General features: G+C 30.8%; 1 protein-coding gene and 1 non-coding gene across 2 annotated transcripts; both read left to right on the top strand.

The window, feature by feature from the left end:
- Positions 1–3,613: 3,613 nt before the first annotated feature.
- TRNAN-GUU (transfer RNA asparagine (anticodon GUU)) lies at positions 3,614–3,687 on the top strand. Its single transcript has one exon. It is a non-coding gene; the product is annotated as a tRNA-Asn (tRNA).
- A 6,982-nt stretch (positions 3,688–10,669) lies between these two features.
- On the top strand, positions 10,670–14,023 carry LOC139099297 (transmembrane protease serine 9-like). Its single transcript, XM_070651721.1, has 9 exons — positions 10,670–10,762; positions 11,115–11,328; positions 11,393–11,950; positions 12,708–12,769; positions 12,833–12,910; positions 12,987–13,110; positions 13,169–13,391; positions 13,563–13,733; positions 13,790–14,023. Exons 1-9 carry the CDS (start codon positions 10,720–10,722, stop codon positions 13,943–13,945), a joined length of 1,629 nt encoding a protein of 542 aa, XP_070507822.1. The 5' UTR covers positions 10,670–10,719; the 3' UTR covers positions 13,946–14,023.
- Positions 14,024–24,256: the final 10,233 nt, after the last annotated feature.

The following is a 24,256-nucleotide window of genomic DNA, read 5'->3' as shown; positions in this document are numbered from 1 at the left end:
CTTGGAGAGCTCGAATCCGTATTCCTCCAAAAATATTTATTTGTAAACTTCTTTTTTCAAAAATAGTTTGTCCATTATTTGACACAACAACATTTTAGTATTATAATAAAAAGTATTAAAACGATTATCATCACTGCTACAATAATCAAAATCAATTCCCAACCCATTCTGTTAAATTCAGTTGAAAGACAGTTCAGTGTTGTGTTAACATCATTTTCTCCATTGACACAATTAAAAACTCCTGTAGTTGTTTCTAGAATTGAGTTCTTCTGTTCTTCAAATGTTGAGTGGTCAGGAAGTCCATCGACCATACTGGTTATTGCCACAAATAATACAATTTTGGGGAGAATTTTCCACATTTTTATGACTGACTAAGTTGAGGGATCACTATAAACTGAATCTTGACTATTATAAAATATTGATTTAAGTATATGCAAATTAAATTTTTGTTTGATCTAATACAGCATGTATTAGATTAGATACAACCTAGGTCTTGCAATGTACAGAGTCTTCAAAAGACGACAAATAAAATAAAAATTTCAATATAGAATTAAAAATATAAACTTAAGTTGTAATAGCCTCTGGTCCTTTAAAAACATCCTAGAAAATTCAACAATTGAAGGGGGAGGTACGATATCCTTCAAATTACCATGCGAAATTAAAGCATCATTCTAAATTTTTGATAATTTTTGTACTTACCAGAAAATGTCATTTCTGACCAAAAATAATAACGGCTAATAACTAATACACAAATGCGTGTAAAAAAATTAGTAGATTTGTCTGTTCTATAACAGATAACAGATCACAGACCTCATCTTAATAACAGATTAGATTTTAAAATTATTTCAATTTTCATGCGAATGTGTCTTGTGTCCAAAGTCTATTTACAAATGCCGTTTATAAAAAATTTAATTATTTTCCGACAAACACAGGGGCATATTTGCATCTTCGGTCATGACTCAGCAATGTGTTCAGTTTTGTTCAGCAGTGCTGAATTAAGCTTCGACTTCTATTCGACAACAAGCTGATGTTCAATTTTTATTTCTTTAAGGTTTCTTATCAGTAGAACTTAAACCAAAATAATCTTTTTCATCAAACCATAGTTGTTAGACGTCAATTATAAACGATCGCTTAATTCATTTAATTCTATGTTGCTTTATCAGTCACTCAGTGATTAATTTGGTTTACAAATTAAAGCTTTTGATCATGAAGTTAATTTTAGTATTTTTTACACTTATTTCACCTATTTTTGGGCACAAAAATTCTCTTAGTAATTATCTTGATGGATATAAAAAGACGTTATCAATAATGACATACAGTGAGTCATATCTAAGTGAACCGAACTTTCCATGCGTTGAAGAGAAGTTGAACATGACAAATCTTGGAAATAAAACTGTCGATGCAGAACTAGCCATAGCAGTCTTAACATTCGGGCTTGTAATTTGTTCAGAAACATACATCGAAAGTGACATCGAAGAAAAATTTAAAGGAATTGAAAAATATGTATCTAAAAATCCAAATGTTGTAAAATGCATGAAATGGGAACTGGCCACAACTCTAAATGACCCATCAATATCAGCGCCAAATTTAAATCTATCTGAAACTTCTTCATGCAAAAATATGAGAATTGATGAAAAAATAAAGAAAAATTTTAGCAATCAATTTAGTTTCTTTACAAAAAATGTGTCGTATGTTGACTGTGCTGATTACAAGGCTAATAAGATTATCACATTAAAATTGTACGCATTGACTGACGAAGAAGATGAAGATGCCAAACAATCGGGTCTTAAAGATATTGTCAAGATCTCAATTGAACAAAATGAGAAAATTTTTAATTGTTTGAAATATTTTATTGAAAATGTTAAAATAAAAGGCAAAAAACATTAATGTATCATAATAACATCTAGTTTCTTTAGTTCGAGAGCTGAATTCAGTGGATCTCGACTTGATAAATTTATATGCAACTCAGTATTTAAGCTGTCCATATCATTTCAAATTTTCACTCTAATTCTAACTCATCATCACCTCATACCCAAAAAACTCATCTTCAAAATCAAATAAATCACAAAGTAATCTCAAAATTAAATCTCACTAATGATCTAATGACTACGTTAAATAAAGCAATTATTCATCATAAAATAACTTTATAAAGAGCTGTAAAAATATATTCATAATGAAGACAATTAAAAGGCATGTCAAAGGGTTACGGAAGTCCATCAATATCAAGCACAAAAGTGCCGTTTAACTGTAAAAATATCAACAACAAAAAAAGTCAGTTCCCAAAAAAAAGGGTTAAAAGGAGCAGCAAACAAAAAGGGTTGAAAAAGAAGTAAACACAACCGGCAACAGTCGAGTCGATTTTGAATATTTTTCCCATCAGTATTATCATGATATGAATAATAGGAACAAAAGCCGAGAGGAAAAGGTAGCGGGGGCGAAAGGAGAATAATGAAAGCGATTAAAAACAATTTGCTTATGCAATGATAATAGCAATGAGCTCATTTACTTTATGGCACTCGATGTTTTTGAGGCATGCTTTACGTTCTGTTGGGGGAAGATGTAATATTGGAAAAAGGGTTGAATATTAATTAGGGATGTATTTTTAACGGGATTTGATTATTTCTTGAAATCTAAGATTCAGTATTTGAGGATTATGAGAAATTTGATGATACTGAGTAAAGCTTAATTCAGCATTGCTGATTTTTTCTAAATTCTACACTCCTTGCAGAATTAAGCACTGATGAGCAATCTAGCTGCAATTACAAATGATAATCTACGAAATATCAGAAAATCCCGACCTATAACCCTCTAAAACTTCCACAAAAACAAACACCAGAACATCCATAAAAGTGATTATTAATAACACAAAAAGTACAAAGTGAGTGGATGGAGGTGGAAATTAAACACAGAGTCAATGACAATCTGTTGATTAAGAGAATTAACAGCATTTAAAAAAGGGTTAAATGACAATCTCCGGGGGGAGAATAAAAGTCATTTGAATATTTTATGGGATTTCTTTTCCTGTCTATTTAATTAAATCTGTTGAGACTTTTTTGTATGAAGAGTATTTGGAAAAATGGTTTTTATAGTTGAGTGTTTGGATTTGGGAAATTCATGAGATATGCATCAGAACGAGTAAGAGATGAGTTACCCCGCTCCCCTCCGTAAATCCTATTGCAGTAGTTGGCGACCTATTATTTTTCGCAGCACACCTTGTTGATAAGCCTCGGCCGAAATCGCATACGGCATGCGGATCATAGCATTCTTAAAAATTTTTGAGAGCACACTAGTGTGCCGCGACACACAGGTTGCCCACCACTGTTCTAACGTATTGTATAATAATCAAAATACGCGACACTTTCATTATTTTTCTCTCACACATTTGACTAGCTTGAACTGTGATTTACTAAAAGTGAGAAAATAACAAAATAAATGACGTCATCAATATTTTTCATCTGACCATGACAAACATTTTTTCCTCTCAAACTCTCTTAATTCTCTTTAAAATAAATCTATACATTTTCTGTGTTTGTAATTATTGCAACATCAAACGCCAAACAAGTCACAAGTGATGTAATGATTTTTTCTCAGATCCCATTATCAAATAAAAATCGCTCTTGTGGCGCAATCGGTTAGCGCGTTCGGCTGTTAACCGAAAGGTTGGTGGTTCGAGTCCACCCAGGAGCGAATTTCTTTTTTTTAATTTTTTTCATTTTTTTTCAAATTACAAGTTTTCTGTACTAAATTACTAATTTTTTTGAACTTTTTTCACTCTGCGACATAATACATGGTTTGATCACAAGTTTGTCGCAAAAAACATATACTGTAACCAGCCAGTCCTGTTTACATTCTGTTCCTTTTTGTTGGACTTCTCCCTTCCGGGCAGGGTTGTTTGGATAAACTTTTCGACATTAGTATATTCAATTACATATTCCGGCACAGAGCCCGTTCACCAGCGGTGCTTGTAGTGGTAACTGAGAATACCACGAAAAGGCATGCACTTGATATTTGGTAAGCTCCGGAATCAGACTTCAAGAATCTCCATCGATCCTGACTCTATTGAACCTTTTAATCTAGAATCTGATTCTGATCCTCAACTCATGCTTCATCTTTAAATACTCTAGTATCTTTTAACCCTTTAATATTCTACAATCTATGCTCAATTCCACAACTGCCGTAGTTCGCTTTGTAATGGTATTCAGCATATTTAGAACGTAATAATCTATATGAAAAAAAAATTCATTTAAATATCCACCAAAACAGAATCCTGGATGGATTGGCATGAGATCAAAAAAACAAAAAAAGGAAAAATAACATCATCATTATGCAATGCAACGGACCCTCGAAATGTAAACATTTTTTTTCTTTGCTCCTTATTAAGGAACCGGTTCGTCAATTTTCACATTTTTTTTTTGCTTCTTCCTCATCTGCCAGCCTGCTGCTTTGTGTATTTTTGTTTATAAAAAATTAATTTAAATATTTTTTTATCGTTCCTGAACGTTGAGTTAAGTCGCACACCCGTGATTTAAGGTTTCTATAGTCATGATATTGTTAAATGAGAGGCTGTGGCCGGATCAGACACACTTTCTATTTTCACTGTTCCTGAACCCCTCCCAGCGCATTTCCGTGGATTTTTTTTTGCTATGAAATCACTCAGCCGGTGATGATTTTTTTGTTTTTAGGGACATTATGAGGATTGGGATGGTAAACATGAGTAGATTGAGACAGCTGGGTAAGAATTTGAGTTACGTGAGCTGCTTTTGGGTAAAGATTTACAGAGAAAATATGAGAGACCATAAAAGTTATGACCGGTCCGATTTTTTGTAAAGTAAAATAATGAAGCAACAAGTAGCTGGCTAAATGACTAACTGAAATCAAATAAAAAGTCAATTTGTTCTTAGTGCAGGGGATAAATTTTAGGATTAGGTGTCTGAATGCTTAAGAGTTAAGCTGTATCATTATTTGGTGGTCAATGGCTTAGTTGATGTACCAGATTCTTAATGGATACATAATTTTGATAATTTTAAATCATTTTTTTGATCACTTTTTATTCCACAATCTTGACAGAAGATAATCAATCGTAAATTAATCAAAATGACGATTAAACTTCAAAACAATCCAAGAATGTCACTAAGTGTGTAGACTTTATCTGGGAATAATTAGTGATAGCTATAATAATCAAACAGGGTTTACCCCAAAAAGTAAATTGTCCATAGTTTTGTTTTTATCAAATTTTGAATTTTTCAAGGTATTCTTAAGAAACCGGCTATTAAATTGTTCCAACATAATTTTTGTAATGTCACGCTGAAAATGATTAATTTTTTGATATAACTTTATCATATTAACGACGATGGCGAAATTGATATAACATTACTTTGATAGCTTTTATCAAGCACACTAAAATACTAGATAGATATACCTAAATGTTATATTTAGCAACTAGACAGGAGAGAAGCTAGGAGGGTCGGCCCTAGCTTAAACAAATGTTGATCCCTACACTCACCTCTCCCTGAGAGCATTACATAGTAAAGGAACGGCTCCGTAATAAGAAAAATTCTTAATTTTTGTCAGATTTCTACCAGACTCAGTATATATGCCCTGTGAGTCGCGACCTAATATTAGTAATCCAATCTCCAACTCCCATTCCATACCTCATACCACATGTCAAGCAAGCAAAAAAAATTCCTCAAATTTCAGTCACCGAACCACCCATGAGAATAATAATTGCAGTCATGCATGATGCCATTTGAAAACAACTGCGATAATTACAATTAAACTACACATCAAGATACATTCATAGTTCCCAGCTAATTGCCGTTTCTCTATCTACAAATGGAAATGTTTTGACAATTTTTTTTGTTGGTGCTGCTTGTCTGCTGTGTGCTGTCTTCACGGTGACGTTAAACGATACGGAACAAAAAATATTTTTTATAGTTTTTAAATAAAATTTAGGGCAGATGAAATAAAATTTTTTTTGCTGCTGTTTTTATTTTCGGTTAATTTGTAATTGTTATGACATGGGCTAGGAACTATTTTGTTTATTGTCGCGACTGCTTTTAATTTATTTAAGATTTTTATCAGGTGAAAAAAAAATTTTTTTTGTTGCTGTTGGAAACAATGGGAAAAAAGGATTTATTGTTATTACTTTTTATGGTTGTTGTGTGCTTTATTGTGTTGCTTTTTTTTGTGTGTATTTAGTGATGATAGGTTTATTATCTGATTATGTACGGTAGGACGACTGGATGTAAAGGGTTTATGAATAGTTAATATGATAATTACGTGGAATAAAAAGGGGTTAATGAGGAATGAATAAATAGGATGAACTGATTTTTTAAGATTTTTAAAAGAGTTGTAACGTTGAATTGGTGCAGCTAGAGTTCTGCCATTTCAGATGAATTCAAGTGTATGCATTCTTATGTGATTTTGAATATTAATCTCATTCCAGACTATTCTAGTGCTAGATTTAATGAAACATGAGACATACAGAGGCATATTTAGGAGGGAAGAGTTTTGACAGCTAAACACCGTTCTACTTCCTGCTCAAATTTGAAAAATTCCTCCAGAAGTCCGAAAAGACGTCTCCACATTAGAATCCTTAAAACTTTACCTTACTCCTATATTTAACTTAACAATTCTTATTTCATTCCATTTCATCTATAATGATTCAATTACAAGACTCAGTCATATTTCAAAAATGTTACTTTCTTCACCAAAACAAGCTCTAAAAGTTCATCATCATTAGCAGTTAACGCTCTTCTAATTTATTTAACAGTTTTCAAAACAAATTTTTTCTTCTCACTTTAAAATTTTTTTAGTTAAAATAATTTTTTAACACTATAAAAATGGTGAAAAATTTAATCACCTCATGCATGCATGACATTTAGATTCATTATTTCTTATGTTTTGGGTATTAAGGTGTCTGTTTTGTTTTGTGATGAAACATGTGGAGTTGATGCCATCAGACGTGAAATTATTTAAGTTTCTTTTATTTTTTGAATTGCTTAGAAATATGGTTAAAAATTTTGCGGTTTTGTTAAAGTGTAGTAAGTCTATCGATAATTATGAAAATTAAAATTTAACAAAGTAAAAATTTGAATAATCTATTTTATTTGAAAAGATTTTAATTTGTTACAAATATTGAAACTTTTGAAGAAATTTGAAGATTTTAAAATTTAAATTTAAATTATAAAAAAAAACAAAATTAAATTTTATCGAAACTAGAAGTTTTAAAATTACATTAAAAATTGCAACTTAAAAAAGCGCTTAAAATAATTTTTCTTAAATTTTTACTCAAAAATTTAAAATTACTGCAACACTTGTTACACTAATAATTCAGTAATTATCACCTGCTTTGCTTTATTTCACCGTAGTTAAAAGTTATGATGATTATCATTTCCACTATTCACATAACTCATTGTAATGAATCAGCCGAAGTTGTTAACTTTATGCTCATTACGCACTTAATTGTCGCGCTTTTTAAAAAAATTATTTTCATGCAGTTTTTTGTGAACTGAAATGAAAAATTGTTTTTTGAGGTAATTTGGTAATTTTTTTAGTGTTCATTGTTGTAATTAGGCTTGGAAATTTTTTTAAATGTATTTAAGTCTCTGTTTTGAAAAAGTTGTTTTTCTTTTTAATATTAACAACAGTGTTGGCTAAATAAAATTAATTTTTAAAAAATTGTTAAATTTAAATTTTTCAAAGTAAAATTTAAGAAAATTTATAATTTAAACTTTTTTAAGTTTAAATTTAAAATTTTAAAAAATTAAAATTTAAAATTTTTAAAATTAAAAATTAAAACAAAATAAAAGTTTAAATATTAAAATTAAAATTTGCTTTAAATTAAAATTTAAATATTTGTTTAAAATTATAATTTAATTTTTTAAGGTTTTGTAAGATTTTTCAATTTTTAAAATTAGATCATTTCATATACAGCACCTCTGGCCATCCAGAAACTCACTCAATTAAAAAATTTCATTTTTGTGCTTCGACGATGAAAAAAATTTGTTTATTAAAAATGTCATTATCATAAAAAAGAAGTTAGTTAGTTTTCATATTTTAGTTAATAATAATGAGCCTCAGCCACAACCAAAAAACGTTCACTATGTGACTATGAAGCTTGAAATGTAGCGAAGCAGGAAATGACAATTACAGTTCTGTCGCCGAAAGCCAAAATAAATACAAAAAAATGAGAAAAAATCAAGTGATTATTAATTGAAACTACAATTTTTTGACTTTTTCTTTCTCAACTGAGTATGTCGAGTATTTCTAGTTTACATTCATTATTAATCATCATTAAAATGTTCATGCAGCCGAGAAATTAGCTTTTTTTCTGTCTTATTGCTCGCTTTGCTGAATAATGAGATGAGTTTTTGTGGGTTTTTTGATGCAAAATATTTAAAATTTTTATAATATTTTAGGTTATGTTTTAAAATAATGATTCAATCCATCATGATTTTGTCACCATGATACAGCAACCCCCGATTTATTGACCCTCATAAATTATCCACTTTCTAAACAATTTCAAATTCCGACGATACATAATTGAGAATCAGCACCAAAAAAATTCATTTCAAATTCATAAAAATTAACAAAGAAATTCCCCCGCATTTAAGAAATTATTATTTTTTTGTTGTTGTTGTCACAAAAGCAGGAAGACAAACAGAAAAAAAAAATCATAACAAAATGCGACAATCATTAATTTCCTTTTTAATTATACATATCTTTTATTTTCTTGTCACAAACAATGGAAATTCATTAAAAAAATTATACAAAAGATGAGAATTTACATGCGGGTATGAGGTTTAGGGGTGCTTACTATAGTAGACATGGATTTAGCGGGATAATGGAAATTTTACCGTTAAAACCAAATTGCAAGAATTTTGGTGAATCTTAAGGCAATTTAATAGCATATATCGGAAAAAAATAATGTAAAAAAGTCCTCAATTTTGCATATTTTGAATCCCTAAATTCTGAAAAAATCACAAAAATATCTCATTTAACAGCAGTCATTGAACGGACATGAGAAACGCAAGAGAGCAAAAATTTAAGTGCAATTAATGATTCTGAATACACAAAAAAAAATGAGAAAAAGTAAAAATTGAGAAGAAGGAAGAGGGCAATTATCGATGCTTAAATAGAATTTACAGAATAATTTTCAAGTACACAAAAACGATGGCGGTAATTGTTTCATTAAAATTCATTAATTTCCATCTTCTCAGTTCAATTTTATTCATTGATGGGATTTCTTTTATGAGATGGAATTTTAAGTACCTTTCTTGAATAAATTTCATTTTTAACAATTTGAATGTGCTGCATTAGTAATATTAGGAGTTATTGATGAGGTCAGGGGTGTATCCAAGAGGAATATCGGGGTCAAACTCCCCTTTTGGATAAAATTATTCAATCTAAGGTTTTTCGTGCAAAATCCCAAAACACTTCCTAAATTTTAACCAAAACACCCACTTCCCCTCACTAAAAAATGTCTAACTGTGGCTCTAGGTGGAGTTTTAAAACTGTGGTTACAGTGATTTAGACCACATACTCTAGTCATGGATGTCCGATCTCCCTTTTCTGATTCACTTCTGATTCTAAACCACAAAACTAATACCATCACATTCAGAACATCAGAACATTATAATTAAGAATCTGTAATTAAATTGTCCAAAATACTTCACAACAAAAACATGTTTTAACGGCACAGCACACTAACTTCTTCGAACATTCATTAAGTTACAGCATAACATGTGTTTAATTTCCACTCATTTGACTTGAACTCAAAGAAAAATGAAAAAAGTTTCTGCTCGATGTGCTCTTTTAATTACAACCATGTTTGGTTCTTATTTTTTCATGAATGACTATTGACTTTTGAGATATCCAGTTATTGTTGAAACTTGCTTAACTTGAAAATTACTAATCTTATCAGTGCACCTTGTATGGCTATCATCAGTACTGACTAATTATTTCTTTTAGGATCAAAGATAATCAAGGTGTGGAAACTCACAAAAATATTCTTAGCACTTCCTGATATGATAATTATAAAATAATATGAGGAAGGCCTGCAATCATTTTGGAGAATATTCCAAACGTCAGTAACTTTTGCATACGTTAACATAATTAAGCTGAATTTCGATGAGTTTGATGATTGTTCATGGTAGTGGATCCGATGCCATGATTTATTTCGAGGGGCTTGCAACTAAGAATAACTTATATCAACTTTGATTATTCACTTGACAAATGGTCGTTACAACATTTCTAAAAAATATTTCTTCATTATTTTTTATATAGCATACTAAATTCTGGTAATCCTGATTCCAAAAGTCCCAAGAATTCTACAATGAAGTACTTCCAACTAGTTTTGTTTCTGTTCGTAGACCAGTCTTATCTTGACACAATAATAATTATCAAAGCTCCAGTTTTTCCAAATAAACCCAAAATCCTCCCCTAAAACTGAACAGCAAGTCACATCCTTCAGCTACCCTTCAGTCATTCATTTCAATTAATTTTCTTTACTAATTCCATCAATCACTTCAAAGCACAGCCGAAAGTACACTTTTATTTAATATATTTACAATGAATTACAATTTTAAGCATAATAGTATCAAAACTTAATCCAACAAACTGATAAGATTATGAATGTGTCAATGTTTCTGTATAAAAGTTGTTGCTTCCTGTTTAAGTGGTTCCATTTAACTTATTTAATTGAGTTAAGAAGGTAAAATGTTCAAGTTTTTGACTTTAGCAGTTTTGTTTGTTGCTACAGGTAAATATAGTGATGTGTATAAAAGTTGTGCAATTTGAGGATGTGAGGAACTTTTGACGATGATCAAGTTATATTTTTTGGCTTTTAATAGCTATTTGTTAGTAGATTGATCTAGAAAATTTTTAAAATCTGGCAAAAATTTAGTAAAGGAAAATATACTCATAGAGGTGTTACATAAGTGACCGTAGATGTCCCTAAAGTTGAACACCATTAGTTTCCTCCACGTCACCGTCACCACCAAATCAAGAGTATTTTCTCGTCTAATGTGGTGATGGTCTAATTGCGACATAATACGTCTAGTCATTGTATGTTATTAGAAATCTATAGCTTTTTATCTCTCCTATTCATCTAGTATCGGCATCACCTACTGTACAGCATAGATGGCAAATTACTGCCAACAAGTTGAGCCCAGAAGTTCAACGTGGTGAAGGAAGAATTGTGGGAGGTGTAGATACTGACATCAGCAGAATCCCTCATCAAGTTGTTCTCTATTTCCGTCGTAGTTTCACATGCGGTGGTTCAATCTTGAATACCAATACAATCTTGTCAGCTGCTCATTGTACATTGTAAGATTTATAAATTTTCCACATTTATTCCTTCATATAATTCTTAATTTGCTACAATTAACAGCCGTCGTGATCACACAGACTTCCAAATTCTTGCCGGATGGACCAATCGCTTTGCAGGAGTTGACCATATTCAGCCAGTCAGTGAAGTACGTGAACATGAAGCTTATGATGATTTTGAGTTGTGGAATGATCTTGTAATCCTCAAGTTACCAACTCACTTAGTTGAAGGAACAAACATCAGACATGCTAACTTGCCACCACCTGGACATTTCATTCCAGCAGGAATTGATCTCACAGTCTCTGGCTGGGGTACAATGCAATGGGGCACAAGCCAGCATCCACAAAATTTACAATCCACACCAGTTCCATCCATGACAAATGCACAATGTCAAGCTATCTATACTAATGAACAAATCTTGCCACAACATGTCTGTGCTGGTCGTGTCGGACATGATGCATGTCAAGGAGACTCTGGCGGTCCATTGACTGAAAATGTTGGTGGTGCTGGTGCCATGGTTGTCGGTGTTGTTTCATGGGGATACTTTTGTGCCCGTGAATATCCAACAGTTTATGCTAGAACTTCATACTACTTGGACTGGATTCGTAATCACATGCACAACTAAATTGCTACTTTTGATGTTAACTATGGAAAATGAAAATTTTGTTAAATAAAAATTGTATAAATATATTCAAAAAAAAAAAAAATTAAAATAGCTTTTAACTATCTTGTAATCTGTAGTCGAATATCCCTTCATTTATATTGTAAATATAAATGAAACATATTCTAAAGCACTGGTAGGTAACCTAAGTCTAAAGTGTGCCGTGGCACGAAAAAGGTTGCCTAAATTATATGTGGTCCTGTTAACCTCCATTGTACAGGCGTCTCTACTGAAGTCCACACTTCACTTTTTTGGAATTTGGACCCCATTGGAGGCGCCTTTTTGGATTTTTGGAGTCTAGACTTGAAAAGATCTACCAATTCTACACTTAATCTTCCAATTTGTGACGACAAAAGAGTAGTTAATACTCAAATTTGTTAATATAACTATTAAAAAATTTATGCAACCCTTACAAGCTTTATTTAAAGCTTTCGGAAAATAATTGTGTCTAAAATATATCCAGGGCTGCGATACGAAAGCTCTTTAAAATAATAAAAATGTCCACAAGACTTTATCAAACTAATTACTCAAGGTCTATCAATGATTGATGTAATAACTTGATGATATCTGCAAAATATAAAGTTTCGCAATTGTCTAAATTTCAACCTAAAAGCATTTAGTTTAATTCTCCTGGAATTCAATCTGTTTGATAAGATTTTAGCAAAAAATGGTTAATTGAGACTATAAGTATTGCTGAAATCTTTCTAAATCATTCAGTGTGTTTGAGGACACGTTTGAGGATATGTTGAAGTTTTTGACAGTTTTGTTGGTTGCTGCAGGTATTTACTAGCTCTTATAACCTAGCATTAAAAATTAAATTGTTATCAAAAATTCTAATATAGCTTCTGCAACACCAGCCTTTAAAAGTCAATCGTTTCTAGACATTTTAGACAGAAATGGACGAATCGTCGGCGGAGAACGTAATTTTTAGACATGATTTAAATCTTAATATTTTATATTAAACTAGTTTTAAATTTAAAATTTAATTTCCATTAGCCACTGACATCAGCATTATTCCTCATCAAGTTAAGCTCTTTATTACTGAAGCGGGAGGTACATATGGCTGTGGTGGTTCAATTTTAAACACAAATACAATTTTAACTGCAGCTCATTGCACAGTGTAAGAATTTAGCAGCTTGGACGTATTTAGCTATTTCTAATTATCATTCATAATTTAGTGGAGCTATTGGACCATCAGGAGTCAAAGTAATTGCTGGTTATACACAATACAATCTTGGTCCCCAACGAGATGTCATCGCAATTTATAATCACCAATATGATGATGTTACGAAACTTAATGACATTGCGATTCTGAAGTTAGCTCAGCACTTGATTTATAGTCATTACATTCGACCCGTAAACTTACCGTCACGAGAACATGCGCTCTTACCAGGCACAATTGTAAGATTTCGATAATTTTTGGGATTGTTTATAAATTTGAATCCTGTCAATCATGATGGGCAGAAATTCAAATACTTCGTAAAGTTTGGTTTATATGGGAATTAAACGGGACTTTACCTGAATTACCAAAATCAAATTGATTCGTAATTATATGTGTAATAAATTTTTAAGCTAACAACTTCCGGTTGGGGAAAACTTTCATCTGGTGGAAGCTCTCCCGAAATATTACAAAGCGTCCATGTTCCAGTCGTATCAAATGCTGCCTGCAATGCTATTTATGATGTAACAATCCAAAACCAGCATTTGTGTGCTGGAGAGTATGGTCGAGACTCATGTCAAGGAGTAAGTTCATTACAATAATTTCAATATTAGATTTAATTAAATATTTGATATTAAAGGATTCCGGAGGTCCATTGACACAATTCGTTGGAGAAAGTCGTGCATTATTGGTTGGTGTTGTTTCATTTGGTACAGGCTGTGGTGGTGATCATCCAGGAGTTTATGCTAGAGTTTCATACTTTCTTGATTGGATTGAACCTCTTATGAAATTATAAATTGTGGTCTAATTTTGTGAATGACTTTGTAAAGTATGAAAATAAACACTTGATATAATTTATCAAATTTGCAATCAATTATATAGGATTTATAGTTATTTCAATTAAAGTCACATATATTTGAATAATATAATTTTGGTTCATTTGTACCTCTGTCTGTCATTCTCCTCTAAGCCTTAAATTTTTTTGAGAATCTCAGATATCAGAAATTCAAAGTTATTATATAAATCCTCATTGAAGCACGTGGAACCTTGAAATCAAAATCTTTGCGAGCTTGGTTGGGGATTATTATTGTTGATAAGGTTTTTGCAACATCAAATGTTATTAGTTTTGGTATAAATATATGCTTCTGATTAAAAGAAAATTCTGCAGTTTTGATGGCACTAAGTCAACGATGGTGAAAGTCGTGAAATGATTATCGGTGCAGTCACTTGGGGATATTTCTGCAGTGAACAATATAAACTGGCTATATAAAAGTTTCGAAACTGGATTACATATCATATGAATAACTAAGTTATAGAATTTATAAAAAGAAACCTCAGAAATAACAACAAATGAATCAACAAAAAAAAATTCAAAATAATTACCATCCAGAATGTGGATGTATCCATTGACAAAAAAGAAGTCAATAACAAGAAGTAAATAAGAAATGAAAATAAAAAATTAAAAATAATGAAATTCAAAATTATATTTAATTGTATTTTAATTGTCCCCTTCGAACCGCATCCATCCGTCCATTTCCATTTGCATTGTCATTGTTTTTGAGTTTCTTGTGGCTTTTTTGTCTGTTAAGGAATGACTACAGGTTTATTAATTGTAAAACCGCAGACTTTGAAGCCTCATTAAGATTATTTTGTGAGCAGTTTTGATGAAATTTAATTGGTATGGAAGGGGACAAGAGGGCGAAAAGTTAACCTTCGTTCCATTTTTCCAAAGAATTCATCTAAATCTGAATTTTCAAAAAGCGTCCAAAATCCTCAAACTCACAGTAAACCTCATATATTACAGTCTTAGACTTAATATAGCATTCATAATTGCCCAAATCCAAAAAATCCTCATAATTATTAGCATTTGCATCAATTCCAATGCAACATCATCAATAATCCATCAAAATTGAACTTCGACACATCAAAAAAATCCATAACTGTAAAAGCTATAATCATCATCAGATCCAATGTTAAGTCTACGAATAGAAAATTATAATTTTTGCGCTCTGATTTGACTGTTGATGGTACAAAAAAAAGCATCAAGAACTTAATATGTGATTATGGAACGAAGTCAAAAGACCCAAAAAATGTTCCACATAATTCTCAATTTTCTCATCATCATCACATGCGCGTCTGGTGAATTAAAATGCATGAAAATTACATACATCATGATCACAATAAATATTAATATATGTGTAGTGAGTCAGATTGGATATTAAGTCGTGCAGAAGGCACAACAATTGGATATGAACAAAATTGGAGCATCACACATGGCTTGAAATATTTCTTTTAATTGTAGACTTTTATTCTTGATCATCACGCACATGCAAAATGTTGCAATTTATTCCCTCCTTTACGGTGTTGACTAGTCGATGAAATATCAGCAAATTCTCACATTTCTGAATGCGGGGCAGTGACTATTGTTGCAATAAATTGAACATGATGTTTTGTAAGTGGATAATTAAATGAGTCAGGAATTGTAATTATGTCTTTTGAATAATTAATACTTACGCAATTTATATCCACAATTTGCGTGATGTTTCAACTCTTTTTTATTTTTAATTGCTGTAAATAAGGAAGAGGTTAGTTGGTTGATTGGAAATGTTGACGCATGCAATGAGTTGCACTGGGTTCTGCTAAATAGCCAGTAAATAATTTTCACAGTTTATAGACAAATCCTTTTGAAATTGATAAAAAATTATTTAAAAAATTTAAATTGTTAAGCGGTTTTCACCAAATTTATTGGTTTTTCAACATTCAAAAATTAAACTTCATTCCAATAACCCATCAATAGGTCTCAAAAGAACAATAATCACAATAATTATGAGCCAAAAAACATCGCAAACTTAATAACATTAACAATAATGATTTTCAAAAAAATGATCATCAACATAGATGAATTAAATCATTCAAAAATATTCGTATAGACAAAAATAATTATCTCCTTAAAAATGTTAGACAGCAGCAAAAATAAAACGAGAAACAAAAGAGAAAATTGATTGAAATTCATCATTATGTGTTATTAATTCTTTATTAATTTTAATTCTATGTCTAAGTTTATTTTTCACGTTCTTGTTGGATTTGTGTGTCTGTATTGGGCTTCTCATTTTTATCTTAGTTCTCGACTGTCTGCTTTTAGCTTATTTTGGGTGTAATTAAATAAAATGAAATTAGAATTTTTTAGAATCTTAAAAAATATATCAAAAATGAATTTCTGATTCATGAATTCGTAACAATTTTGTAGATGATTGATGAAACAATTAGAACCCCATTTTCAACCCCTCTCCCCAATTAGTAACCTTATTTTCATCCCAAAAGGTAACGAATTTTTTAAAGTTCTCTTTACAATCAGCATAAAAACAATTTTTCCATTTGTGACATCAAATTGAACTTTTTTCTTTATCCAGTTCATCTCATTTATAGCTTTGATTCCCATAAACATCAATAATATTAATCAAATTTCTTTCACACATCAAACGAATTCCACCAATCAATAAATAGTTGAAAAGTTCAACGAAACTTCAAAAAAAAAATCAAAGAATTTCTCGTCTATTGTTGTCTAATTTAATCATGCCATTTCAACTATTATTATAATTACCAAATAACTCGAAATACTGTTTCCATTCAGATTCTATTTCTTTTTTACATACCAACACATCGTAAATGTTTCTCATCATAATCATCATTACAGTCTATGAATGAGTCAGCTTCAGCCTCAATGGTGAGCACATTATTAAGTCACATACCGAAAGAAATGTTTTGTTGCTGTTTACAGGGGCGCAGTTAAAGAATTGCTCGAAAAACCATAGTAAATTGAAAATTTTTTTTTAAACTAGGGAGTCTCAAAACCCAAAGCGCCCTCCTTCACTGAATATGCCTCTGGCTGTTTATTGTTATTTTTGGAAGTAAATGATAATTGCTCCACACGTTGTCCATTTCTTTTGTTGTCACAATAACGTGGTAATTAAAATTGCAGAAGTAAATGTGAAAAATGTAATTTTATTAAAATAATTTCACAATGTACAGACCTTAACACACATTTACATTCTCAAATCCTAAACAAAGCCTACAAAATTGTCCAAAACATTCACAAATTATCCACCAAACATAATTTTAATTTCATTCCATTTCTTTAATGAGACGAAAAAGAAATTAAAACGAAGAGAAAAATTAATTTGTCGACTGAATGGAACTAAAGAAGTAAAAATTTAATGACACACATTTTAATGATGATTGTTGATTATTAAATATAAAAATTAAGAAAAATAAGAAAATGAAAAATTATAGGTGAGGCTTAATATGTAATATTTTGCGGACGGAATAGTGAAATTATAAATTTTTGAATCTTTTGTGCAATTGTTGATACTTTTTATGATTTCATGGATATTTTAATAATAATTTCAAGCATTAGATTGCATTAAACTACAGTTTTAAGGTTAATGTGCCTTTGCACTAATGTTTTGAGATTCAGGTGCCTCATACTTGAGCTTCAATATTACAGCCTGCAAAAAACACTAAAAAATCAATACAATATCATTCCAAATGTCAAATATCGCCTCACCTATCAATCAATAAAGTTATCATACTGTAGAAATTTTTAATGATGCCAAATCATCACCTAAAAAAATAATAATCTCCATCCACAACCGCCAAAAAATGAGAAATCATCGACAGCAGCGACTAAAAAAACGACGAAAGATATTTAATTGCTACCATGAAATGATAATTTTCTTTCCTCATTTCAGCCTGTTTTACTCTCAAAAAACCTCCGCAATATTCTTCATTCATACATCAATTAAATTACATTTAACTTTGTATATTCATTCATTTCAACAACGTCGTCTGTATTGCTACATACACACAACAATTCTCTTTTGTTGTGATTCATCATCGCCTCAATCGAAATAACAGAAAGCAGGCAGAACATCACAAACATATCCAAAAAACGTTAATAATAATGAAAAACTTCCTTCAGTCGAACTTATTTTCTTGAATAATGTAATTAAAGTAATTAAAATAATTAAACACATCGTGGCGACTTGATTTCTTCGAACAACAGAAAAAGAAAGAATATTGTGTGCTGGACTGAGTTGTGGGAATGAGATTGGTGGCTATGATGAGATTTTGGGTGATTAAGGCGCTGTTTTTGATCGGCGAAATGGCATTAATTATATAGAAGTGGCAAATCTCTGTCGAAATAGCACAAGTCGGTTAATCGATCCAAAATCTGATATAAGGTCGGCTATACACCATCCAAAATCCTAAATCAATGATTCAAAGGACATCAAGACAAAGTCTTCCAAAACCATTGAACCTCATGAAATTTCCAGCTACATCCAAAAAAAAAGATCTACAGATTTATAATTATTTACTGTTGCTGCTGCTGATATTGCTCATTCCATCTCTTTTACTCTTTAACCTGACCAAAAAGACGCTCAATTTTGTATTTTTTTTAATTCTTCTTCAAAAAAAATCTTTAATTTTTTTTTCTCCACGGCGTGTTGTAATTGCTCTCGGGATGGAATGGGATAATTACGGCATAATAATTACAGCAAGTGGTTATACTGAACTAAAAACAGAATTCAATATATATTTGTGTATGTATACAGCAAGAGAATGAGATCCTCAATTAAATACTCAAAGCTTGATGAGTGTGATTATGTGTGCCGTAGTCGTTCGTCTGTTTTTGGGTAAAATTGTTTTTTTTTTTGTGTTTGGAGATGCCTCAAAAGAGGAAATGAGATCGGCAAAAAAATGAATTAACAAATTTTAAAAAAAATAATAAGTTGAATCTTCTAAGAATGTTTTTTATTGTCGAACTTCTGAATTTGTGATGTCGATGTTAATGAAAATAATTAGTGGATGTGGGATGGAATAGAATTAATTGTTGTTGGTTAAAGATGATACGACATTCAAATGGCTTTACCCGAATAGCACAAATCGTTCAATCGATCAAAAATCCGACCTTATTCTTGGAGGACTCTGACTTGGTGACGAATTCAATTTAAATGAGAACTAAGTCACGCCGGACTTGTGCCTGATTTTGGATCGATTAATTGACTTGTGTTATTTACGTTATGAAGACACCAGTGCCTCAAAACACATAATATTGAATTACAATCAATTTATTCAATTTCTTTAATAGAAAAAAATATCTTTATAAGTACACACATGCTCCATATTACGAATTAACAAAAATTTGCATACATGAACATCAAAGTAATTCTAATTAAATTTTTTCTTGAATTTCCTATAAGAAAAAATTCTCAATTTCTATTTAGGTTCGCTTATTACGTAACTCGAAAATTTGGCATTTTACCTTCCCCCTACGTCCTTTATATCTCCTTGAGGTACAGCAAAATCGTGCCCCCACTCCCCTCCTAAGAGCGTTACTTAATAAGTGAACGGCTCCTTATTTCCCTTTTAATTAGCATTTTTCAATAAGAATCTCTTTGATCCCTCAAACTCAATACTAAAAGCAATCCTCCAGACTAAAGAATTCATCAAACTCATTGTTACATTTAAAGAAAGAATGTAAGAATAAAGGAACTAATACCACATATGCACATAATCCCCAAAATAGTTAATAAAATAAAATAAAATAAAATACATCAAAGTCAATAAATGCACAACAACGAAACAATTTTTATCAAAGGCAGTCAAGAAGGAACGAAAAAGGAAGCAGAAGAAGAGATAATTATTGACCTATAATTATAGCCTCAAATAAACATCAACATACACACAAAGACATGCATATAGCCAGTAATCTTCTTCTTTTAATGAAATTAAGAAAATTAAAGACGAAAATTACTTTTTTGGCTTCTTTTTCTTCATCATCATTTTTTCTGTGTGTTGTGGTCAGCAAAAAAAAACGAAGGCATTCGAGAGAATGCTTATAATTAGAACATAATAGTGCTCATTCTTAAATGAAAATTATTTTATGGATAAACTGGTAACAGATTGGCGCCGAATTTTTTTTTTTCATTTTTCTCCTTTCTGTGGTTCTTAAAATTAATTTCTTTTAAATTATAAATTAAATTATTAAATGGTTTCAAATGAATATTAGCAACTGAAGAAATGCTTAGATTAAGAGATGCTATTGAATAAAGAGGCGTTCAGTCCTGCGTTCAGCTTCAAGAATTCTAAAAAAGAACAATTAGCTGAAGAAGACAATCAGCTAGAGGGACGCTTAGTTAGTGGGAAGCGTCTCTCAAGAAATACTCAGCTAGAGGAACGATGGACTCAAAGATCGCTCAGCTAAAAGAATTAATAGCTAAATGGACACTCAACAAGAAGGAGCCATAGGTGAAAGGGTACTTAACTAAAGGGAAAGTTAATATACGCTCAGTTAGAGGGGCACCTAGTTGAAAAGGCCTCAGTTAGAAGGACGCTTAGCTAAAGGGGCGTCCTGCTGATGGGACGCTTACCTATAAGGAAGGTATGTTGAAGTAATGCTCAGAAAAAAATATTATTCTTAACATTTTATTTTATCAGAAATTTGATACTTTGTTGTATATTTTACCAAACATTCTTACAAATCACTATCAGAAAACTCACAAGACTTCATCTCACAAGAACTCAAGAAATGCCCAAAAAATAAAATGAAATAATTACATTCGCTATAATTATACCAATTAATATCGCATGAGAATCATCAATTCCTCCACAACAATCGCCAGAAAACGAGGAAAAAAAAGTTAACAAAGAAAAACAATTTGACGAATGTGTAAATGTGGAATCGAAAGCATGCGTTGCTGTCACTTAATTGCCAGTCGAGTTAAAAAAAAATCTCGTCAATAATTATACACACCAACACAAATATGCATAAAAGAAGCAGAATGAAATGAACATAAATGAAATTAATGTGATTGTAGCTGGTTTAAAATGAGGAAAAATTAAAAAAGAATTACAAAAAATAATTTTTGGACCCTTGTGATAGTTTTGAGCGGAATATCTATGGGCCGTTCATTGGAGTCAGCTCGAATTTTGTATGGAATCGAATATTCTTCAATCTCTGTCTATTGTTCACCAAACACTTTTAGTGCTCACCAAGAATCACACAAAATTTCCCCAACAAGAAACCCCAAACCATCTTCCATCTCTCTTCATCTTTATTTCCAAAATTCAAACGAGCAATTAAACAATTAAAATGAGTGAGATGAAGAAGAGAAGATGAAAGGGAAAAAAAGTTTAAGAACGTTGAAGAATAAAAACAAAATTTTATACATATAATAATATTGAGCATGGGATGAGATGAACATGAAGCACCTCAAGGTGTAATTATTAATGCACGATTGATGGCCATTGCCTTTGAAATTGAAATCTTTCTCTCACTCATTCCGACTGTCTTTAACATAGTGCGAGTTTGATGAGGTTGAAGTGGGTGATGTAGGAGATGCATTAAGAGCATTTTATTAACGATTTGACTTTCAGCTAATAGAGCCAACGCTCAGCTTAAACAACGCTAAGGCAAAAATCAGCCTTGAAGACGCACAGATTGAAGAACGCCTAGTCACATACTCAATGCTCAGCTGCAAGAATGCTTAACTGAAGATTCAGTGCAGAGCTAGAACAACGCTCAACCACAAAGTCAATGCACAGCAGGAAAAACGCTTCAACCCACAAGCCACGGAATCACTCACATTTTTAACAACATTCAAAGCAACAAGCCCGAAATTATTAAAATATTTCAAAATATCCTCAAAAATTACCTTAATTACTAATTATCCCTCCCAATCTGCCTTCCCATATACATAATTTTCTTGCTTAAAAATCTCGCGAACTTAAAATTTTTTATAAATTTTTTTCGCTGTGTTTATATGGGAATGAGAAATGAGAAAAGAAAAAAAAAATCTTTATTATGAATATTGATGTAAAATTATAGTTGAAAAGATTGATTATTGTGGTTAAAGTAAAATGTACAATATAAAAGGTGGACTCTTTGGGCTGTTTTTAGTTCATTTTCTTCATGATTATAAAGTCCGATGATTGTATGATAATTTATGTAAATTTACTGTACTAATTGCATTTATTGCTCGGCTATGTGCAACAAGAATGGGAGATTTTTATATTTATAATATGTTTCTGGTTGGAGGTCATGAAATGAGGAGAGAAAAAAATTCCAGTAAAGTTCATTTTTTGTGCCTAAATGAGATATACATGAGATGAATAATTTTTAGCAAGAATTTCTTGCAAAATTGTTGATAGATTTTGCATTATTCTGTTGGTTTGTGATATTAACCTTTAAATGAGTATAATATTGACTTCGATTAAGGCTTGAATTATTACGTGAGATGAAGTCATGAGCTATCATGTATGACTGATATTTGGTTTGAATACTAAGACAACGTGGTCAGGCTTAAACTTTTATTTCTGTGAATTATGTTACAACATTTGAAATAAGACATTTCAAATATTGATTTTCAACTCTTGCTACTTTTTTCTATAATTAATTCAGAAAAATACGAAAACTTTTTGAATTTTGTAATGAATTAATCAAAAAAAACTTTTCGAAGTGGACAAAAAATTTATTTTAGATTAAACGATGAAAGAAACGAGGATAGACACTTAGTTCAATATTGCCAAAACAATATGTGTAAATAATTAAATATAACTATTTTTTAATTTGTTCAAAATCCAAGCAAATTTGAAAAATGCGCTATATGTATAAAATGTGTGAGTTTTCTACTTGTCGATTTTTTAAATGTGAACTTAACTAAGATTCTGAAATTAAATTTAAAATTCATTATTGTAAATTTATTTGAAAATACTTAACCTAGCTTCAAAACAAGCTAAAATGCACTTTATAGCCTAAAATCCCACAGTTCGTTTCCAACCAACTTTCGTTTCATAGAGTGCAAAGTAGATGAATATAAAAATTATCTACAATAAAATTATTTTTCTCGTTCTTTATTCGTTAAGGTGCAATGTTCACTTTGCTTTTGGCAGTCGCAGCTCTCAATTTTTTTTTTGTGTTCGGATGAAAAATAAGGAATTTTTACGACTCATTTTTGTTATAAGCACAAAAGAATCATAATTATGGTCGAGTTCAGTATAAAATTTATAATATATGCATCAATTTTTTATATAAAAAAAATATAATAAAATAAATTGATAGTTCAGCTGCACATTTTTTTTATTGGATTCTGTATGAATTATTGGGATTAAGATAAGGTGTCTGTTGGTGATGAATTGGTGGATTTAGGTGCAGATTAGAGTATTTTTCAAAAGAGATATTGAAAATTATTTAAGGAAATTTTATAAATTGGGATAATTTTTTTTAATTTGAGAATTTAAAGCAGAAATGATTCTAAAATTAAGATTCAAAAAGTGATGGAAAAAATCTTATTTTTAAATAATTCCTACAAATTAACCTTGAATCTCCAAAAAATATCCATCCAAAAATTCCCCAAAACTTCTCATCACGTAAAAAAATCATCGACTTCAGCATCATCTCACATTAAATTTCATCAAACAATGGCACATTGTCGCGCGATAATTTTTTAATTCCTACCCAATTTAATTTAATTTCATCTCGACTCGCATTTTCGGCTACGTGATTTAATTTTCTTATTCTTGTAGCTTTATTTATCTACACACATATTTCTCCTCATTCCAATCTTGCTCTTTATTCTTTGTTTCATTTGCTTTACTTTATTTTTACACGTTTCATTCGCACACGAAAAGAATCATCATCAGATTATTCCAGCGATTAATGTTTAACGTTACAGAAGAAAAATTATTTCGATGGATAAAAAAAGCGTCGAATGAAAAATTAAAGTCGGAATTAAAAGAATGGAAAGGAAAATGTGAAAAAGATAAATTATAAATTTTTTGGATCAGAAATAATTACATTTAATTATTTTTTTGTTTCTGTTTAATCATAATTGCAAAGTATTTGAATAGGATCTGTTCCTTTATTACATAACATTTACCTCCTCCATTGGATTAATTGAAAGTCTACTGGACTCTCCACTTATCCATACCCACTCCTTAAACATCTATCCTTCGATACCCTCCAATTCCTCCCTAAACTGCAATTAATTTCTCTTCTACAATCTGAATTTTAATTGAAATCGATGCTAAATGATCCAAAAGGAGACGC

Source organism: Chironomus tepperi, unplaced genomic scaffold, assembly GCF_022539635.2.
Source record: "Chironomus tepperi strain 1889 unplaced genomic scaffold, CSIRO-AGI_Ctep_v1 contig_467, whole genome shotgun sequence".
Classification (NCBI taxonomy): domain Eukaryota; kingdom Metazoa; phylum Arthropoda; class Insecta; order Diptera; family Chironomidae; genus Chironomus; species Chironomus tepperi.
This window is presented reverse-complemented; position numbering and strand designations above follow the sequence as displayed.

Bases quoted from the DNA above. Each gene is read 5' to 3' on its own strand.
- LOC139099297 (XM_070651721.1), top strand. From the start codon at position 10,720: ATGTTCAAGTTTTTGACTTTAGCAGTTTTGTTTGTTGCTACAG. The intron at 13,392-13,562 runs GTAAGATTTCGA...TAAATTTTTAAG, and splicing joins CGCTCTTACCAGGCACAATT to CTAACAACTTCCGGTTGGGG. The intron at 13,734-13,789 runs GTAAGTTCATTA...TTGATATTAAAG, and splicing joins GTCGAGACTCATGTCAAGGA to GATTCCGGAGGTCCATTGAC.